At 36.6% G+C, this 19898-nt stretch overlaps 1 protein-coding gene across 2 annotated transcripts in view; it reads right to left on the reverse strand.

Moving 5' to 3' along the window:
• TJP1 (tight junction protein 1) overlaps positions 1-19898 on the reverse strand; it is a 193256-nt gene that overhangs the window by 139634 nt on the left and 33724 nt on the right. For both annotated transcript variants that reach the window (XM_062626921.1, XM_062626932.1), the window contains exon 3: positions 10263-10395. In XM_062626921.1, the coding sequence (XP_062482905.1) occupies positions 10263-10395 (133 nt within the window). The remainder of the gene's footprint in view (positions 1-10262; positions 10396-19898) is intronic.

Consider the following 19898-nt stretch of genomic DNA (forward strand, 5'->3'; position numbering starts at 1 on the left):
CTCCTAGATGTTTGCTACAGCATTTTTGCAAATTCATTCTGAATTCCAAGGTGCTTACAATCAGTCTTTTTTATTTTATTCTACATTTAGGTTGAAGACTAAGTGTTGGGTGGAATGTACTTCATACTGAATTTTCAATGCATAGAATTATATTTCCATTATTTTAACAACATTTTCTTTCTTTTAATATTTTTCCAGGGACTGCAGCAAAACCTTGTGCTACAGCCCATATTTCAAAAAAACTCTGACTGCTGAGAGTATCCTGTCAATTCTTCTACATTAGTACTGGCACATCCTCTTATAATAAGCCATCTGCTATAGGCAAATTCGTTTGTCCCCTGCCTGGGCATGCTCCTCAGCCAGTCAGATGACAAAGATGGGGAAAGGACTAGACAAACATTATTTGGAATGGTGAAGAATCTTTCAAAAAAAGCAGTATTTTACTTCAGTGATAAATGACACGCTCCTGCACACCCACTGGAGCTTCAAGAGACCAAAGAAAAAAAGTTGGTAAACACAGACCTGTGATGATGCCATTCTACAACTCTTGTTGAAGATCTGCCTGTTTAGGGTCAGGCCTTGCTCCTGGAGATGCTTGCTACTGACAGAGACTTACAATTTGACAGGCAGAGGCTAGTCAACAAAACTAAGATGTATGTAGAGAACATGCTGACAAAAAGTGACGTGAACCATTAAAACTTTATATATTAAATATAAATTGCATGCGCGTATGTATGTAAAATACATGTATATTTTTATATAATTTGTATAGATATGCACAACAGCATCTGCATAGTGGTGGATAACCTTGAACATGGCTGAGCTGAAAAAGAGGTATTCTGCAGCTGTTTCAAAATTCTCGCTATCTTCTAATGATCTCTCTGTGTAAAACTAAAAAGACTGTCTTTGAAGTATAAAGAAAGAAATATAACCCAGTGCTGTGAAATACCCACTTTGTGAGTGTTTTGGTAGCAGCTCTGACTAAATCACAGTTTCTTCTATAGCAACTAAAAAAAAAAAAAAAAAAAATTCAAAAGACCTTCCAATGAGGCCAAACATATTTCAAGATCTTGCCCCACTTGCCTCTCAGTTTCTCCTTTCATATTTGCCTAAGTGCATCACTGGGCTTATTAAAACAAAATTGACTATGACTGCAACATTTGCAGACATTGTGTCTGCATCATTTACAAACAAATCTGTATCTACTCCTCCTGGAAAACTCCAGAAGTACCTCCATACCAAGCTGGTCTGTCAGACTAAAATGCTGCTTGGTGAGAATACCAACAGATGGGCACTTTAAGAGAATCCCACTTACCAAAAGGCTCATTGCCTAAAAACTCTTGAAAAGCTGAAGACCTTAATTATAACTGTGGCTATTATCTTTGTGCATATGTTACAAACATGCACTGATTTTTCATGTAGATCAGTTCCCTTATTTCAGGAAGAAAATATTCTTCTCTTTATTTCAGTGCATGAACAAGTTTAAGTTTGTGGGGAATACCAATATCCCTATCCTTAACCAGAAGGACTCCTGCAGTATTGCCAGGCACAGAGCAAGGGATCCCGTTTCTGAGACAGTAACAGAAGCTAGGTGCCTGAAGGTCACAGGAGACATTTCAACTTTTTCCATGGAAAAAGTAGCAAGGGTAATTGCTGCCTCCATGAAGATTGCAGGCTGAGGCTGACTTGACTTGCATTATAGGATCATTACTATTTCCATGAAATTATTATAGCTTTGCAGACTCACCAACAGTGCCTACATTTAGACATGTATTTCATGACAGAAAATTCAAAGCAGCTGTTGTGAACAAAATTTTTTTTTTTTTTTTAAGACTAAAAAACACATTTTAAAGACTTTTTGAATTAATCACTCACAAATCCTGGTTTCCAAAGGGAAACTGGTAAGGCAAGAAAAGTAGCAAAGGCAAAAAAAAAATAAAAATAAAAAAATAAAACTGACCAACAAAAAAAAAGAAATACAACAAACAAGACTCCCCCCCCAAAAAAAAAACAACAATCTAATAAAAATATTAAAACAAACATGCTACTAGAATTCTCAGCATATACAGTCTAGTGATGTATTTGAAAAGCCATTCATACTGACACTCCAGTTATTTGCTATTTTTAAGCACAAGGCTGAGAGCCTGCAACAGAAATTTTTGCACTCTTTGTTTCCTCATATATAACCAGTCTGCCTTTCTTTGAGCACAGCAGTGGAGAAAGGTCAAACAAATAAAATATATCAATAACAAGAAAATAGATTGAGCAATATGATCTTCATTTCTACTCTAGAAACAAATCAGTGAAGAATTTCTGGCATGAAAAATAAATGCACTTAGACTCAAAACAACTTTAAATTCACTCACATAATTTTTTTTTAGAGAGAAACAATTATTTACTACATAAATATGTAATACTTAACAAAATGTTTAAGTATTTAATCTATTGCAAGAAACCTTGATTTTCAGAAGAAAAAAAAATACAGTTTCGCATTTACCTAAAGAAGCTTATATAAATGTTATTATTCTTTTCCCTGAGTCATCCCATCACTTTTTTTTTTAATACAACGCTGATCCATCATGTGGATGCATACAGAATCCAGCTCAGAAATTAAGATATTCAAGGGAGCTCACAGAGGCATCACAAAAACAGAGGTCACTTCCAGTCACCTCTCTGCTTCCCTTGATCCCTGGGCTATTTGAAGGACAAACTATTGAACCTTCATCCTGCTTCAGGCTTCCATCCACTGGAAGGTAACTGCATGTGCACTGTAATATAGAAACTGAATACGTTATGCTGGCAGCCTATACACCCACACAAATGGGATCTGATATTATATAATTTAAAGGCAAACTACACTATGGCCTACATATCTTCCAACATTTTAAGAAATGAGAGAGACCTAACAAGTCACAATCATACGCCAAGTATGATGGTGTTGAAGTAATCAAGCAGGTCATTACTCTTAACAAATGCCAAAAAGTATTTTGGTACAGCTCTACCTGCCCCAATTCATAATGCCATTCTGAAAAGAAATAAAATAACCCCCAAAATGTACTCACTTAAAAACATTTCTAATGAAAATTAAATGCAAACTCAGTCACTAGTATAATGACTATTACAGAGTTAATATCCTTGGTAGATTTAAACTGGAGAGCTGAACGTATTCAGGAACATAGATCAATCAGTCTGAACCAACGCAGAAACAGAAATCAAGGTCAATCACAATCTAGAAGATAACAAATTAAATTACTTGTTAATAGTAATTACTTACATTTATCTTAACATCCTTAGGTTAAATAAATCTCAAGGCTGCGTAAGCTTCACACAGTATTACACTTGAGACTTAGTAATTTACCTTGACATTTAGAATGCCTCTTACATAAAACTTTAGATTTAAAAAGTTGCTTGATCCAAAGCAAGATGATAGACTAAACAATGCTGAAAATATACTCCTCTTTCCCAGAGGAGTTGTAATTTTGATCAAAAGCCGGCAGTTTTTTCTATTTCTGCCAGTAAATTCAAAGGTTGTTTCAATAAAAACAAGAAAAAAGGTTTTTTTTTTCTATTTAAAACTATTAACTACATATGTTGAAGCCAGGAATATTTATTTTTTCTGCATTGTTTCTACGTACATGACCGATAAAATACCAAAAAATGATGTAACATGCTTTAATTTCATTAACTTTAAAACTTGTTAATTGGTTAAATAAAACAAATATTTGTTGGTTGGGTTTTTTTTTAACATTTTAACTGTCTTAGGTAAAACAAACTGGCCAAAACTGGATCTACAGTATAATGGGAGTGCTGTGTTCATATATCCATCAATAGATTAAATTATTATTATTATAAATGAGTCACAGTACTACAACAAAATTGTGAAGCAAGTCTAAGCTACTACAGAGGATTTAATTCTTAGGAAACAGCTGCATAACCACCACGCTTCTCTGAACAGTAATAAATTAAGGGCACCCACAAGACTCCAGATGTGCTAATGAATTCTTCCTTCCACATCTACAGACGATGAAAATACCTGCAGGACTTTTTAAAGAATGGCAGTGTTCTTATGTTTCAATCCTAAGAAAAAACTCCAGCACATATCATTTGGGTTATTATTAACTTATCATTGTACTAGTTTTACAGACACATACTCAAAATACTGAGCAGGAAAAATCAAGACTGATGACAGCATAAAATCAGTGCAATTTTATTAAAAGCAAATATTAATCAAACTACAGGATTGTATCTATGACCTCAGAAGCCATTTATAACATGATTCAAAGGGAAGATGAGTTTGGGTTTGAATTAATAAAAACTGAAATAAACCCATGCTCTTCAGTACAAACTAGATAGCCTTGCTCAGCAATACACTCTACAAACTAGTTAAGCAGCATAGTACAGTATCCTGTTTCGATCACCAGAATTTTTTCACTAGGGAGAGTGGGGCTAATCACTGCAAGTTACCCAAAATACTAGTAAGGACATTTCAAACAACAAACCGTTTCTTTAGCTTGACATATGCTTTAAATATCTACCAAAGAGGCTGCAGAAGTGAAATAAAGATGTTATCACAAACATTCATGAAGTTAATCACTAAAGCCCCTAAACAGCCTTGAAATGTCATTAGAAATTATAAAGCATGTGAAATTCCTAATAACAACAGCCACAGCAAAATAATGTACACTCACTCACAGCTGCTCTCAGAGCACTCTGGTGCCCGTACACCTCCTTGCACACAGAGCATGCTGGGCACACACGTATCCCCACAGAGAGCATGTGAGGTCAATCACTGAATCCTGCTAATGAGAGCAGGCTAGCACAGAGATAGTTTCTACATCTCCTCTGCAAGTAAGTATACAAAACATCCCACCCACTGAATGGCATAATACTTACTACAGTGAACTAAAAATTAATGTTATAGGTGACCATGTGTATCCCCAATCTAAAAAAAAGCAATCACGTGTTATCCAATTCTCACTTTCCCAGTATCTCTTCCTTTGTTGACTCTTCAATTTTGTCACACATTCCACAGTGCTTTGTTCAGACTGCCCTTTGTACTTAGTTGTCTATCTTCTCTTTTGGGTAATCTCCTACCCTACTATGTTACTTTTGTACTTTGCATGTTGACATCCACAGAGCTCTAAAGCAGTAATACATAGCAATTTAACCCAAATTCACTTCATTGTCAGTACGTGGCAAGAAGAGACAGAACAATGCATCTGAAAAAGGTAAGACTGAAAAGAATGGAAAAGGCAGGGGAAGGGGAGCGAGGGGGAGGAAGACATGTGCATGTTTACTGAAAGCACACTAGCAACAGCTGCCTCCAGAAAATGTGGAGAAGTGGACTTGTTCATACCATAAATAACTGCAGTGCTCCGATTTCCAAGGAAAGGTCCTTCACCCACAACTGCCGATTTTAGCATGAAAGAGTTATGTCCATATTCATTTAAATATACAGTTTTCAAGATGGTGATTTTAGTTATTTCTCAAGTCCAAAGAGTTACAATAACAAAAATTAAGATATCTTAGACATTACAGCTCCAGTAAAGTTCATGAGATGAGCTCCTTACACAAATGCTTTCAAAATCTTTCTGTCATCCCCACAAAACATCATCACTGTCTCACAGGGAAAAAAGGGAACAATTTCTCTGCATCTACACACTGTAGGAGTGGTCACTGTTTGTAATGCTATGAGCCACATACAAAATTTGTCATATAGTCAGCAATTACAAGATCCATTCACACACACAAATGAGAATAACAACTCCACAGCAGCCCCAGCCCTATCACACAGGGCAGTTCCAAAATCCACCTGCATCCCAATGTGACTTTCAGAAGCCCTAGCACCAGTGCAGCACTTGAACAGCTTGAAAACCATATGCAGCTAAAGGTTAGTCACATCTTACCTATTGTTATAAATAGATTTTAAGGTTCTTGACAGTAAACACTTTGTGTTTGCACAGTGCCTAGTACAACAAAATCTGTCGATGAATTGGACTCAGAAGTGCTATTGCTAAACAGGGTAGTATATGCAAAGCCAGAGTTTCAGTGTAATAAACGTTACAATATAGGTGTAATTAACAGTAGTGTGACAAGTTCATTCTACAAGGTAGTACGCACTCCACATCTTCCTCCAAGAGCTGACAATCCTATTCTTTTTCTTTTCTCCCCAGCTTTCTGCAACGTGATGCATGAGTTCAGCAACATTTCTAGGTTGCAGACAACCCTCTACCAAAACACAGCAAAAAATACAGGGGACTTTGGGGGTTTTCTTTGTTTGTTTTAGGTTTTTTTAATAGCAGAGTATTTCAAGGGGTAATATCTGGGGAAACACAGCATGATGATACTCCTTTAAAGAAAAACCGAAGGGCAATAAAACAGCTTCCACTTAGATTGTGGAAAAAAGAACTATTCTGACTAAGTGGGAGCACTAATACCTGGAGAGGACAAAGAAAAGAAAAAGGATGCAAGAAGCTGAAGACAGATGCATGATTTAAGGGAGCTGCTGTACCATCACACTGTGGCTAAACATTGTTACACCACTTGACCTTCTCACCTGCTGTCCTAGCAAAATGGCAACAAGAGACATCACTATTACAAACACCAGTATCATCCACTCCAGAAAGCAGACGTATTACTAAGAAATAAACCCCAAATTTTGGCAGCAGACTCCCACTACTTGTAATCACGGGGAATTTATACCTCATAAAAGGATGTTAAGGATACTACAGTGTGAGCCAGCTATGGAAAGGTAACACAGGTATGCAAAGCACCAACCAGGAGTCATGCACTGGGACACAAATACCTGAGGCTTGCAATAAGCGAGTTTTACAGGAAAAGAACTCTCTATCATTCTTAGGTATATCATCCATAATAAGAGCCACAGGTACAACTAAAAGCCACTAGTATCACAAACTTCAGGTTTTATTAACTGTGGTAACTTGGCAGCATCACCTTGTCTCACACAACCCTCTGAAGGCACCCGCGGCAGTCCCTCCTTGGCCTCAACTGGAATTTTACCCAGCAATAACGCTGGTCATCCCCACCCTTGCAAAGAGTAGCCCTTTTTTGTTTGTTTTTTTTTTAAATGAGCCTCCCAGCTTATGAGTCCCACAGCTGAAGTCACAGTAAAGTATAAATGCAATATTTTCATATATTGATTTTTTCTACGTGAATATTGCATGGAAATCCAGAACCTCCTAACTGGGGACACGTTTCCTCAAACTTGGAGAAAAGAAACTATAACTTAATTGTTATGTCTTCCTGCTGTTCAGATTTGTCCTCAGTAAGAATTTGCTTTGTGATAAGGAACAGGTTTACAGAAAAGATCAGTTTGGGAAGCACACACGTATTACTTATTTTAAAGTGAAATCCAATAACATTCAGAATTATTAATGGATCTCAATCTCATTATACGATTAGTAAAACCAACACTTGGCTGGATGCTCAAATTACTTCGAGTTTGTCAGCATTTAAGTTTTCCACATATTTAAACATGAAATTTTTTATCTTTGCTGTGCATAAAATGGATATTCTACAGCATATTGAAAATAAAAAGTTCTAAAAAGCTCTTTCCCTTCATTATGTAAAAGAATTTATCACTTCTACTAAATCATTCTTTTCAATTTAATTCTGTCTGCCAGTTCCTGACCCTTCTTACTGGGAAAAGATGCTTAACATGAAAAACATTCAATTCTTTGAGCACACTGGAAAGATTTAGGCATATGCCCCAATTTCCTCAATTATTTTTTTAGATCTGTTTTTAATCACAATTTTAAACCAATAAAAGTACCATTATACAATAGCAAGAAATACAATGTATGATTCTAAATTACGTAGTAGCAAGAAAATCCGTATTTATAACTCTGATTTTTGTGCTTAGCTATTTACATTTGTATCATCCTTTAACATAAGACCTCAGAATAAAAAGTAAGCTTCCTTTCCTGATCCTAATTATCAATGCTTAGCATTAATACATGAATTTATACATATGCTACACATTTGTATGCTACAGACCTCACCTATTATTATCTGTCTCAAATCTCTTTGCAAAGGTTCTATGGCATGCAAGACATTCTTTTTACCATTGGCTATAATCTCTTTTTCTTTGAAAGCCCCAAGAGTAGAGATAAATTTAGATAAAACTCCTTAATAGGACCACACAGATGAAGACCCATGCAGCGGAAGCTAAAATTACTGTTTCAGTAATCTTGTTCCCTAAGGGAATTCGTAACATTTAGTAAGGTAATGATTACATTGATATGACTACTGTGACAACAGTTTGCATAGACACATCAAAACCAGCTTCAAGTTATGCAGTGCGAGTTACTCACAGCACAAAACTGACTACGAGCTCACCGCACATTTCCCCAGCTATGCAACCTGACTTTGCAGTATCCACAGTTCCACAAGTACCTGAACACCATACAATACACTAAATCACTTATTCCTGCTACTAATTACATCCTTAAACAGCAAACAACAAGCTCTTTATCCCAAAGATAGCACAAGATTTTATACTTGGAAACAAAAGAAAGAGACCTGAGAAAAAAGTAACCATTCTGCTACTGTTACCATCTGTGAAAAACATCACACTGAATGATGCAACGTGCCCAAATCATTATTTTACTTTAGATAAAGATGTTTCCCAAAAATCGCATCTGAAAATTTTATATTGTTTATATTGCCATGTAATGCCAGACAATATCTCCACATCACTATTGATTTGCACATTTTAAAGACAGCAGATACTTCCTGTCTACCTTTTTCATCCTCATATTTAATAACCGGTTTATAATGTAACATACTCCTTGCCATTATTTTAGTATTTCAGGACTACGCAATATTAATTTACCAGAAAATCATTTGTTTGGGCCAAATTCCCCTCAGTTAGGTTGACAGGTATAGCTTTCAATGTTTTTTGAGTAAAGAATGTTTGAAAACACATTGTGTTTAGGACTAATTTTAATATTTTTTGAACAGTATAAATAGCAGGAAACACACCCCCATACCCCATACTCTTTCACAGTAACAATTTCTTTTCTTCTATTAAAAGAAATTGTAAGTAACTGCTCCTGAATTAAGTTGTGTAAAAAACTGTTCAAGTTTTCTCTCTCGGTTCAGCAAAATCTCTGAAACATCACCTATACACAAACTCTCTGAAACCATGATCGCATTGAATTTTCTGAAACTTTAAGACAAATATATCTGGACCATAACAAAGAGAAAAAAATATGTATATACCAGTTATGTATAGTTACTTCTTAACTGTGGTAAGATATCACCTGTGATACTAGCTTTTAAGTGCTATAAGCACATCCATCATTTTAGGAATATTTCTTTCCTTTTCTGGAAAGATATAATATATAGCTATATTATAGCTATATAAAAGTATAATTATTTTGTGAGTTTTCTAAAACATTATCTATCTTATTTTAATTGCAATCTCCAAAATCAAAATATAAGAACAGAATTGGAAAATATATCATTCATTTTTCATAATTACTCCATTTCCAGTTAATTTCTTCATCTTATGCAGATGACAATATTAAAATCTAACATCAAAATTTATATATGGCTTTCAACACAAGAGGGACTTTCTGGAGCAAGTCCAGAGGTGGGCCATGAAGATGGTCAGAGAGCTGGAGCACCTCTTCTATGGACACAGGCTGAGAGATTTGGGCTTGTTTAACCTGGAGTAGAGAAGGCTCCAGGGAGATCTTAGAGCAGCTTCCACTGCCTTAAAGGGGGCTACAAGAAGTCTGGGTAGGGACTTTTTACAAGCACATGTAGGAAATGGCTTTAAACTGAAAGAGGGCAGACTGAGATTAGACATGTAAAAAAATTATTCCCTGTGAAGGGTGGTGAGGTGCTGGCACAGGTTGCCCAGGGAAGCTGTGGCTGCCCCATCTCTGTCAGTGCTCAAGGCCAGGTTGGAGGAGGCGCTGAGCAACCTCCTCTAGTGGAAGGTGTCCCTGCCCATGGCAGGAGGGTTGGAACTGGATGATCTTTAAAGTCGCTTCCAACCCAAACCATTCTATGATTCTGTATCTCCTGAAGAACAAAACCAGTCATGCATCACCAGTTATACAAGTGACATCACCATTCTTAACATTTGGCAGTGTCAAACTGCTATTACATCATTAAGTACAATACCTTTTCTAATTTTGACAGAGATAAATCCAACCCAAGAAGGAAAACTGCTTTATTAGCCAGATTCCCTTAACTTCATATAGGATAAATGTAAAAGATATGGTACTTACAGTAAATTCACAGAAATCAATGCTATCAAGACTTTTGCTTCTGTGTATTCTCCCCTTTATTCTTCTTAAAGAGGGTTTTCCCTGACTTACACTACAGGTAGCACCATTGGGATTTTCAGAAGATGGAGTTACCCTGCCAAACAAAAAGAGACGCGTATTAGACAAAGCATATATGTTTTTATTCAATGCATTTGCTTAAAGTAGAAAATTTTCAAAGTAAATAAACATTGCCATGCTATATACAAAGAAGGAATGCCATTCCAAGCTTTATTTTCAATCAAGTGCCAAAATAAGACCATAAAACTATGTAGAAATCTAGCTCCCACGAAGTCCACCACTGGTTGCAGATGTAGTCAAAACTGTACCATATTTATCATTTTTGTACAAAAGAGAAAAGTATCAGGGGAAAAAAAGACAGATTGGAGAAAACATATTTAGCTTCTGAAAAATTAAAGAGAGCATTTTTCTCTATTAATTCAGTGAAAAACTGAGTCCTGTGATACATGTTGATGGTTGTCAGTTAAATCAGTAGGAGCCTGGCAGTATATGGCTTTTGACCTTTTCCAGTTTGAGTGCGAATGGTACTTCAGCTATTCTAGCAATGAATAATGATGAACAGTAATGAAATTAGTAAGACCTGTTAAAGTAATAGAGGCAATATATTAAGGAACTACACTTTGTTAGGCCTTTCATCGTACTGTAGTCTACACATAGTCCATACATAGGGGAGTCCGTTAACTATAATACTGCGAGTAAGCAATCAACATTTCAAGGAGTTTGGTGGAAGTTACTAATGAGTAAGTGGGGTTAACAATTAACCAAATGTATTAAGGTTTTTGAGGGCAATATTTTAAATGCAAAATAGTCTCTAGTCAGTCTGATACCACGTTAGAATAAGGAAAACTGCAAGCTCACCAATAATCACTCAAACCCATAAAATTCTTAATGTACAGGTTTACATTTGTTTCATATAATTTCTCAACTGCAGCCATAAGAGAGTTCAAAAACTAATTTAAAGGAGAAATAATACACCTCACTTGCGTTTCATAAGACTTTGGACAGTAGCTCAGTGGTTTTCTCTATAACATTAAGCTTCCTCTCCCCCCCAAAAAAAAGCATTTCATGTCCTTTTACTTAGCATTAACAGCTTTGGTATGCACATAAATATTTTCACAAAAAAGAAAGAAAGATGAAGACATCTTATAGATAGGCATCACCAAAAGGACATTGCCTAGGAGGCCACGTTAACACTCAAAATACAAAATTCAAGGTGCAAAATACAGTAACCACAGGCTGAAGATACTTGTTTGATCAGTGAGACTCCTAGGTCTACATAGCTTCATGGCAAGGATAGAAGGTGCAAATGCCATGTTCACAGAAGGCTAGGGAGAAGAATAAGTTGCAATAAACACACTTGAAAATTAAAACAAACAGATTTTTATAAATTGAATAAGAGATTAAAAAAGGTAAAGCCCTTAATTTTTTGTTGAATTACTGTGATTACCAAATCAATATTTTGTTTTCATATGCCTGAGGTTTTGGGGTGGCTTTTTTTTGTTATTGTTGTTTACACATGCACAGAGACACACATATCAACAGCTTGATGCAAGCCCTCTTGATAATATAGTAATTTGTTTTAGATGGGTTTTTTCCCTTTGGGTAAATTTACTGCCAGCTTTTAATCAATAAGATAAATAAAAATTTCTAACTGAAGATTAACTGTAATATTCATTTCAGTTACATTATAAACATCCTGCTAAAACTGCATCAGATATTTTGATATAATTAGAATCATAGAATCATAGAATAGTTAGGGTTGGAAAGGACCTTAAGATCATCTAGTTCCAAACCCCCTGCCATGGGCAGGGACACCTCATACTAAACCATCTCACCCAAGGCCTCGTCCAACCTGGCCTTGAACACTGCCAGGGATGGAGCATTCACAACCTCCCTGGGCAACCCATTCCAGTGCCTCACCACCCTAACAGGAAAGAATTTCTTCCTTATATCCAATCTAAACTTCCCCTGTTTAAGTTTTAACCCGTTACCCCTTGTCCTATCACTACAGTCCCTAATGAAGAGTCCATCCTCAGCATCCCTATAGGCCCCCTTCAGATACTGGAAGGCTGCTATGAGGTCTCCACGCAGCCTTCTCTTCTCCAGGCTGAACAGCCCCAACTTTCTCAGCCTGTCTTCATACAGGAGGTGCTCCAGTCCCCTGATCATCCTCGTGGCCTCCTCTGGACTTGTTCCAACAGTTCCATGTCCTTTTTATGTTGAGGACACCAGAACTGCACACAAAACTCCAAGTGAGGTCGCACAAGAGCAGAGTAGAGGGGCAGGATCACCTCCTTTGACCTGCTGGTCACACTCCTTTTGATGCAGCCCAGGATACAGTTGGCTTTCTGGGCTGCGAGCACACACTGCCAGCTCATGTTCATTTTCTCATTGACCAACACCCCTAGGTCCTTCTCCACAGGGCTGCTCTGAATCTCTTCTCTGCCCAACCTGTAGCTGTGCCTGGGATTGCTCTGACCCAGGTGTAGGACCTTGCACTTGGCATGGTTAAACTCCATGAGGTTGGCATCAGCCCATCTCACAAGCGTGTCAAGGTCCCTCTGGATGGCATTCCTTCCCTCCAGCCTATCAACCGAACCACACAGCTTGGTGTCATCGGCAAACTTGCTGAGGGCGCACTCAATCCCACTGTCCATGTCGGTGACGAAGATGTTAAACAAGACAGGTCCCAACACTGATCCCTGAGGGACACCACTCATTACTGGTCTCCAGCTGGACATTGAGCCATTGACCACAACTCTTTGTGTGCAACCATCCAGCCAGTTCTTTATCCACCGAGTGGTCCATCCATCAAATTGATGTCTCTCCAATTTAGAGACAAGGATGTCGTGTGGGACAGTGTCAAATGCTTTGCACAAGTCCAGGTAGATGAGATCAACTGCTCTACCCCTGCCCATCAGTTCCGTAGCCCCATCATAGAAGGTCACCAAATTGGTCAGGCAGGATTTCCCCTTAGTGAAGCCATGCTGGCTGTCACCAAGCACCTTGTTGTTTTTCATGTGCCTTAGCATGCCTTCCAGGAGAATCTGCTCCAAGATTTTGGTAGGCACAGAGGTGAGACTGACTGGTCTGTAATTCCCCGGGTCATCCATTTTCCCCTTCTTGAAAACAGGGGTTGTATTTCCCTTTTTCCAGTCATCAGGAACTTCACCTGCCACGATTTTTCAAATATGACGGATAGTGGCTTAGCAACTTCATTTGCCAGCTCCTTCAGGACCCATTAAATTCTGAGTTAAATTCTGACAAACATGCCTGGCTAGCAGAGTAACACACTTGTTCACAGAACAGAAACTGCAAAAATGCCAGGGATTCCCTGCTAAAACATCTTAAAGAATCATTAAGGACTAATTTCCAAAGACAGACAATTGCTCAGTCTCAACTCTTGTCCCACAGAGTGTGACATTTACAGTGACAGTACATTACTGTTGTATGACTATCTTCTGTGACTGAGCTCTACAAGTATCTCTGATAAAGTTAATCCAAATATAGGTAACTGTACATATTCTGAGTCCATGTCAAAAGCAGATGTTGGAGCCCACAGAGAGATCCACTGTTTCCGTACAGTTAGAGGTCTGTGTTTATTCTCTTTCCAGAAAATCTTTGACCGCTGTCTATTTCATTACTTATCACTTGGGTCAATAAATATTCACATGCACCTCTGGCAAATTAAATACTTGGTATAGTAGACTTCTTCCTTACACTTAATAGGAAATTTATTAAACAGCTGTAAGCTACATTGTGCTTTTCTCAATTACAACTGTATTTTAAACCACTTATTCCAGTGCCTTACCTATAACGATGCATTTAAGTGCAAGTCTTCTGGTAAGTGCAATGTTTTCTAATACTGAGAAGCCTTTACAAAAACATCAAGTAAGAAAAACCTCAAGTGAAAGAAAATCAAATAAAAATAACAGGCTAATCAAAGTAGTTTAAACAAGGACCTAAACTAATGATATGTTTTGAAGGCCCTTCCACTTGGGAGCTCCACTCTTTAAAGCTACTTGAAAAGATGAGCTCTCTGCCTCAGAATCTACCCATCATTTAATTTTTGCAAAAGAATAAATTATGGCTATTACTTCCTAGCTTCCGAGATTCAGAAATGCTTTTAAAATCACATTTAACTTCCAAAATATAATTTTATGGGAAGAAATATCACAATTGAAAGATTCCCTTCAATCCTTCATAAAAATCATTAATTTCTATATTAATGTCTTTACAAGAAAACAAAGTATTATTCAACCAACCAAAGAAAAATCCAATCAATAGCATTACAGGGAATCAGGAAGCTCTACACTGTATTTTGCACCAAAGGAAGGATATGAGGTGATATATCCAAATTTAGAGAATCATACGGGTTTGATTCTATGATTAATGAGGAAACTTTGGGACAAGTGTAAAGAAATTAAACATCAGTTTCTCCAGTGCATCTGCTACTCCTACAGTTTTAGCAAAGAGAAGCAATAACAAACCTGAGACAGACTTGGATCTATTCCAACCCAACTTCTCAGAATGCTGGATGCAGCAATGAAACTCTCAATAATACACTTCCAGTAACACTTGTGCAGTACTACAACAGGAATTCTTTCAAGTACTAGAAATTTCCACAAGGAATACAACTCAAAAGTTAAGACTATAAAGTTGCCAGCATATGCCTTACTGAGTTCAAATTCATGAGACAAGGCCCAAAGTGTCTGAGTTTGACTTGAAACTACATTACGCAAAAATCTGAAGAACAGCTTTTGAAAATCCTTCTCACTTCTGAATCTTGCTTTGTCTTCTCAAAGCATTCACTGTAATTGAGAAACGGAGTTTAATATCCTTTAATGAATACTGAAATTATAATGCAATTTTCTACGGTACTGGCATCTGAACCTTAGGTTTAAAAAAATTAATTATTAATGAAGTTTACTATATCTGATCATCTCCTTCCATCTTTTATTTGTATAGCTTAATAATAGAAAATTAATAAATGAATTGCTAAGTCACTGGCTATAGTACATGCACCAGAGGTATAGAGGAATTATCACAGACTAAAGCAGAAAGATTTGTAAAAGCCGTTTAAAAACGTCTGCAGCTTATCAACTACTTCAAGACAAGTACTCTTGAATAAATGCCTAAGAATTACATATTCAAGGCAATCTAGAGCTTTAAAAAGTAGAATATAGCACCAAGATCTTTGAAGGAGTGAACAATTTTGGATTCCTTGTTTGAAATGTGCCATTTCTATTCAAAGAATGCATTTAATATTAGGGAAACACACCACCTTTCTAATGGAGCTCATCACAGAAATCCTACATTAAGGCACCCCAATTCATTAGCTCTTGGAAGTTTTAGTCAAGTAAAATTGAACCATTTTGCAAATCCTACCTGAGGCCTGAGGCCCTTATTTATTATCCCCAGCTCTTAAAACAGTTTCATTGACCTTGACTGGTTCCTGATCACATATCACATTACATAACCATGACTCTAAATTATTTCTCTAGCTTGTAAAGTAAGGAAAAAACCTAACATTTCCAGTATCTGTATTCCGCCGATGAATATGCTAGCCTAAGAAAACCCTACACAACAGTGGCTTCAAGGTACAGCATCACATCAAGGGCTAACAACTTTATACACATCATAACACATTTAAGTAGAATGTATGTAACAACTTTTCATTAATAAAAACTATTATATTCATCTTTCACATAATTACTAATTATAACAACCTTCAATATTACCTAACATGTTTTCGTAGTTACACTTTGTTTGAAATTACTAATGTCATGTTATTTTCTAGACAGACCAGTCAGATTGAACATCTTTAAAGAACCTAAAAAATTCTCTTCTTGTTTAGCAATTAGAGTTCTGAAAATTTTTATAAAAAGACATCAGAATATTTAAAACTCAAGTATTAAAATGACACATTTTCTGCATTGATTTTCCAAGTGCAGTATTAATGCCAGAGTTAATGCAGACAGGACAAGGTGTTGACAAGGGACTGTTTAGCCTCAACAAGACTTCCAATGCTGACATACCTATTACACTTTTCGTATACTGCAAGTTGTCTGCCTATCTTATAAAAAAGCATTTAGATACCTCTAGCACATTATTAGAAATGGTTTCACAACATATAATCCAAACTTCTCAGAAACTTCTACCTCTAGTGGACAGATCTCGGTCAACAGATGCACAAAACTTCCATAATTATGTCTTCCCATCAGAAGACAAGCCTTCCTCAACACTACAGAAAGGACATCAGCTGGACTCAGCTGAATGTGATCAGTACACCTCCTGGCTAAAACACAAGAGTGAAAAAGCTGAAACTTAATCCCACTGATCAGACTGAAAACCTAACAGCTACAGTTGCTTAAAATTAATGTTTGGGAAAAAAAAAAAAAAAAAAAAAGGCAAATTTGAAACGATGGCTAGTAACCCCGAGCAGTCAGCTGCTATGATAAATTCTTGTGCACCTCTGCAAGTATCTTCAGTTGTAAGCACAGTATCCCACCTTCATCAGAAAAAGGAAATAAATAAAGGAATTAATTTACAACATGAAGGGGTAACGGGTTAAAACCTGAACAGGGGAAGTTTAGATTGGCTATAAGGAAGAAATTCTTTACTGTAAGGGTGGTGAGGCACTGGAAGTTGTGAATGCTCCATCCCTGGCCGTGTTCAAGGCAAGGTTGGAGAGAGCCTTGGGTGACATGGTTTAGTGTGAGGTGTCCCTGCCCATGGCAGGGCGTTTGTGACTTGATGATCTAAAGGTCCTTTCCAACCCTAACTCCGCACAACCTTGCACCAAGGGGAGTATAGGGTGAGTAAGCCAAAGCAGAGAAAGCCTTTCAAAGTAGAGACAAATGCCGTAAGAAATAGGAATAAATATTACTGAAGGAAATTAGTAGGATTGCTAGGATATCCTCCTCCTTTTTCTGTTTTGTTTTGATTGCCTGCTCTTTCTCCTTGCAGCAAAGAAATACAATATTCAGTGTGACAAGAAATTATGGTCTACTTGTGTAGTTCCCCTTAATAATGATTTAGCATTCCCATGTTGTAAAAGCACTCTGGTTGCACATATTGGGATTTCAGTAAATATTTATGTCCATTTACTGTTCTAAGGTGCTCCCAGGTCAGTAATTAGTTTTTCTTGAGCACCTTAGCAAATGTTAGTCCATGCTGCGCTCTACCTAGCAGCAGGATGATAGTGGGGTTTTTATTCAAATACTGTCCCGCAGCAAGACAATTAAAAACATCCTACTCATCTCATTTAGGTTCCTACATATTCTATTACAGTGCTGCACAAACGTGGGAAAGGGTTTGAATCAGCAGTCCGGGACTCCAGCAACTTCCTCTGTCACTGAATCCAAAACTCTAGTGCCCCAAGCAAACCTCATCATAAAGTGATCTAGGTCCACATTAAACACAAATCAGTTTCTGGCCCCACCACTTCCCACTGCAAGCCTGTGGCATAGCTTCCTTCTGTTTGTTCAACTGTCTACTTAATTCTCAGCTAGTTTTTAACAAGTTATTCTTAACCCATCATTGTATATCTGTGTCCTCGGTTTTGTGGGTTTTTTTCATTTGTAGCTCTGCTTTCATGCATCACAGAATAGAACTTAACATTTTGGGGGGGGAAGATGGAGAAAATTAGGAGTGACAGATGCTCTATAAAGAAATAAAATATTGCTGTTACCTTTTTCATTTTCTTTCAGTAGGATTCAGGTGGATTATCTCCACCAACAAGATGATGAGTATTTTAACCCTTTTTTATTAAATTATGTCTTTGCTTCCACTTACAGTATATATTAGCAAATTAAAGAGTTTATGAATCTGATAGGTTAAACAATGTTCAACATTTTTAAACACAAATGAAATGAGATTTAAAGCATCCTCTGATTATAGACTGACTTGATTTATACATTTTCTTAAGTTTTTTTGAGATGTGATCTCCAAGTGATGGAGTACTGGAACACTCTTCTGTTTTACTTTTCAGAAATATGCACTAATATGACAGTGATTTTAATAACAGCAACATTCTCTTCCAATATTCAGGTTTTCTTAATGCATTATTTGATACAGACTACACACAAACAAGAAAATACTAACATGACAGAGCACTTCTCCAGATGCATCAGAAAGTAGTATTTCATTCATAAACATAAAGTCTATCCTTACAGATTATACCTAACAGTATTAAAATTCTCAAAGGAAATGTGAATACATAATATATCACCTATTAATAAGAAGATCCTAGAGACATGCTTTCAAATGTTCAAGTCATAGTTCTCCCTAAAATTAAAAAAATTATTTAACCTTATTTTTCCTTAACACTTTGCACTGCAGCAACATGTCAAGTTACAAATGTTATGAAATGCAATGCTTATAGTATTAGTGGTGATCCACTATATTGTTTTGCTGTACCTCAAAAAAGCACAGTCTCTCACCATGAAACTAGCCAATACAGAGCTTATCTAACTTCAGTTGAAGACATTAAGTATGAGTTGAATTGGGTTCTTTCAGACTTACTTTTAAAATATGCAAATATAGATAGCTTCACTTTAACACTCCAGCAAAGAAATCATTTCCAAGTAGACACAGGAAATATGAAATAGAGCAATCGTTATCAATATACTACCCAAAATTTAACTTCTTAAAAGTAGTAACACAGCAATACATACATTGCTGCACATAGACAGGAGTGGCATCTGGGGAGAATAAAATAGGTATGGCACACTATGTAACTTACATAATCAAAATCAAACCACCAAATAAACTATAAAAATATCTGATTAAATATAATAAAACTTATTTGTATGGCAACATATTTTTGTCTTAGACATTTGATCTTGTACATAACAGTCAGGCACAAATTTGCCAAATTTTGCTCGCAGCTACAAGGAATAGTGTTATTGGGAAATTAAGACAAAAAGCTTATTAGTTCCACATTATGTTTCTTCAAGTGATGCATTTCCTTGACATTGTTTATGCTAGCTGACAATGATGGGGGTGTGTAAAAACCCTATATTCTACAATTTATGTAAGGCCTTTTCTTGTTACAACTGCTGACATGATAATATTTCTGGTTATGAACTACCTTTTTTTAAATAAAATTATCTATCATGCCTTCTATTATACTTTACTTTCCTTCACTAGGAACAAGAAAGTACATTGAAAAAAAAACTGTTTGACCCTTGCCACCTAAATATCACTCTTTATATTTTATAGATACGAAATTCTCAGGGCACAAATTTGTTCTTAGTGTTTTCCTCCCAGAAAATCTCACTTCACAAGTTCACATACTTCCTCCTCACAATTGTCCTGATGATAAGACATACATCCCATTGCTCCAATCAAGCTAACAGTGGGCTCTTACAAATCCATGAGTGACTGGGTGTTGCAGTGCCATATGCTTGTCAGTGCCCTACTCACCCACATTACACCATTATATTTTAACACATTTTCCATAGCATATTGTTGATTCATCCAGAAAAATCAGTTCAGCACACCATCAGAGAGCACAAAACCAGTGGAAACAAGTCGTGGAATTTTTTTTATAAAAATTTTCATGTATGAGCAGTA

Source organism: Pezoporus occidentalis, unplaced genomic scaffold (genome assembly GCF_034315485.1).
Source record: "Pezoporus occidentalis ecotype Australia unplaced genomic scaffold, CSIRO_AGI_Poc_V1 ctg11, whole genome shotgun sequence".
Taxonomy (NCBI): Eukaryota; Metazoa; Chordata; class Aves; order Psittaciformes; family Psittacidae; genus Pezoporus; species Pezoporus occidentalis.